Source organism: Galeopterus variegatus, unplaced genomic scaffold (assembly GCF_000696425.1).
Source record: "Galeopterus variegatus unplaced genomic scaffold, G_variegatus-3.0.2 Scaffold4330, whole genome shotgun sequence".
NCBI lineage: Eukaryota > Metazoa > Chordata > Mammalia > Dermoptera > Cynocephalidae > Galeopterus > Galeopterus variegatus.
In genome coordinates, this window is record NW_007730441.1 from 49,686 (window position 1) to 52,083 (window position 2,398).

Genomic DNA, 2,398 nt, shown 5'->3' on the forward strand with positions numbered 1-2,398 from the left:
CGGCCCCGAGAAGGCGCAGTCAGGCACGAAGGTCTGGCGTCGGCGCTCGGCGCACGCGGGGCCGGAGCACGGGCAGAAGAGCAGCGCGTGGGTGAGCGCGGGCGGACCGCGGGCGAAAAAGTGGCGCAGGGCGCGGCGGCAGCGGGCGCGGGGACAGCCACCCGGCCCCAGGCACTGCGCCACGTACTCGGCGCGTAGCCGCTGACAGCGCGCGTCCGCCGTGCACGCCTCGGCCGCGTCCACGCATCGGTTCCCTCCGGCGGAGCTCTCCGACCCTGGTGGGGGGGCGGCAGGCTGTAGTGCGCCGTGCGCGCTCCATGCAAGCTTCACCCCCGCCCCCAGTCCACGCCTTCAAAAGCTGGGGGACAGAGTGTGTCCCAAAGGCAGGCTCGACTGGTACTGACCGGCCCTCCGTCGCGGGGTTTGGACAGCGGCGGCTCTGGGGGGTCTCTGCAACACCTCAAGGATGGATGGGGCGCGTGGAGGCTGGGCCCGGCCTTCCCCAGAAGCTGAGGCCCATCTTCCCCCAGGTACCGCCACCACCCCCAGTACTGCCACACACATCCAAAGAGGGGTCCACGGGGCTCTTTCCACCCTCACGCGCTCTTCCTGTCGAGGGAACAGTGAGGCTTTCTGGGGAGCTGGCTAATGGAGGCTTATCAGAAATGGCCTTGAGGACAGTGGCCGCTCCTCGTCCTCTTCTTGACACGCCAGGACGCCCGTCCTTTCCTCCTCTCTCCTCCTCCACGTCCACCCCCCCCAACATGGGTGGTTCTGTAGGTTTCTGGTTCTCCTTCCTGAACTTTTCGTGTGTTTCCTCCTGTCCTGTGCGGCGAGCGTCTTACCTCTCCAGTCCTTCCTGATGCTCTTTCTCACGGGTGTAACTCACCCTACCCCATTGTGACTCTGGCTGCCCCCGGCCCCTCCACCAGCCAGACCAAAGAGGATTCCCCGCAAGGGCTCTGGCCATTAGAGAGCCCATTTGGGCCTGGCTGCCGGTGTGGGGATCCAGAGAAGTCTCTGATGGCAGGCCACAGGGCTTTGTCCTGAGCCACAGGACCCGAGGGTTCATCAGTTGTTTCAGTGAAGATGTGGGCTCCCGGGATAGTTGGCACTCCGTGAGGGTGCAGAGAGACACTTGGCACTGCAGAGTCACACAACAGGGGTCAGGTGGGCAGAGGGTGAGCTCTGCCCATATGTGCCACGGGGCACGTCGAAATGGAGCCAAGCCAGGGTATACGGAACTTGGGACTTGGCAGGCCCTTCCTAGGTCCTGGGTCACCAAAACCAGGCTAACTGACACCCCTGCCCCATGCCTCTCAGTGCTCTCAGCCTGTGGGAGTACCTCACCCAGACTAAAAGCCTTTCTGGCATCCCCAGTCTCAGTGAAGGTGCCGAGCCTGGCTACTCACCCATCTTGCTGAGGGTGGGGGGAGCAGAAGTGAAGGGAGGTCTCCTGCCTCAGGGCTGGGAGCAGGACCCTCTCTGGCACTGGCCACCTCTTTTTGGGGATCATGGATTGCACGACAAGGGTGATGGTGATTCTTGCTGTGGCTTCAGCGCCATCTGCTCTGCTGAGGGCAGACGCTGAGGGCTTGGAATGGGTACAGGAATGAAGTGGGTAGACGAGAGAGAGGGGTGAGCCTTGTCCTCCCCTCCCAGAGGCACAGAACAGCAGGCATACTTTGTCCTCTCCCAGCCTTGCCGGGCACACCCTCAGCCACACACACAGCACCTAATGCACCTAATGTCGCCTAAGGTCTTGGACCCACCTCTGCTCTTTTGTTTACCTGTCTTCCTTCTCCAGGAGCACCTTTACTTTGTCTCTACCCTCAAAACAGGGCGTCTCAGCTCCAGGATCTTCTCTGCCATAAACCTTTACCAGATTCTGTACTCCACACTACACCGCATTCCTTAAAGTGACCCCTCCCTCTGCGATGCCCCAGGTGAGGGAAGGGCAGCCCAAGAAGGTGGAACAGCAGATGGGAGGCACAGAGACACTAAAGATGGCAGGAAAGGAGTTGTAAAGCTCCAAGACTAGGGTGGAGGGCTGGGGCTGGGGGAAGGGTAAGAGATTTGAGAGAGGGGAGACAATAGGAAAAAGTTCTGGGGGAAGACGTACCCAGGAGGGTGAAGTGGGGTAGGGAGCAGGGCTCAGCTGAGCCTGAAGGCAGGGTACGAAGTGCACAGCCAGGCAGACTGCCAAGTGTCCCTGCACAGCCCTCTTGCCGGTGCCCCTTCCTACTTTCCGCCTTTTCCCCGAGAATCGCTCTCTTGCCCTCCCACCCTGTCCCCAAGAATCGGAGACAGAGAGACCAGGATTTAGGGTCGGGGGCGGAGACAAGCACTCACCCAGTAGCAATAACAGCAGCAGCACTGGCCCCAAGCAGCGGGCCAT

At 61.5% G+C, this 2,398-nt stretch overlaps 1 protein-coding gene across 1 annotated transcript in view; it reads right to left on the reverse strand.

The window, feature by feature from the left end:
• GFRA4 (GDNF family receptor alpha 4) overlaps positions 1-2,398 on the reverse strand; it is a 10,759-nt gene extending 8,361 nt beyond the window's left edge. Inside the window, exons 1-2 of the mRNA XM_008587279.1 lie at positions 2,353-2,398; positions 3-275 (exon numbers count right to left, since the gene is read on the reverse strand). Of these exons, the coding sequence (XP_008585501.1) occupies positions 3-275; positions 2,353-2,398 (319 nt within the window). The remainder of the gene's footprint in view (positions 1-2; positions 276-2,352) is intronic.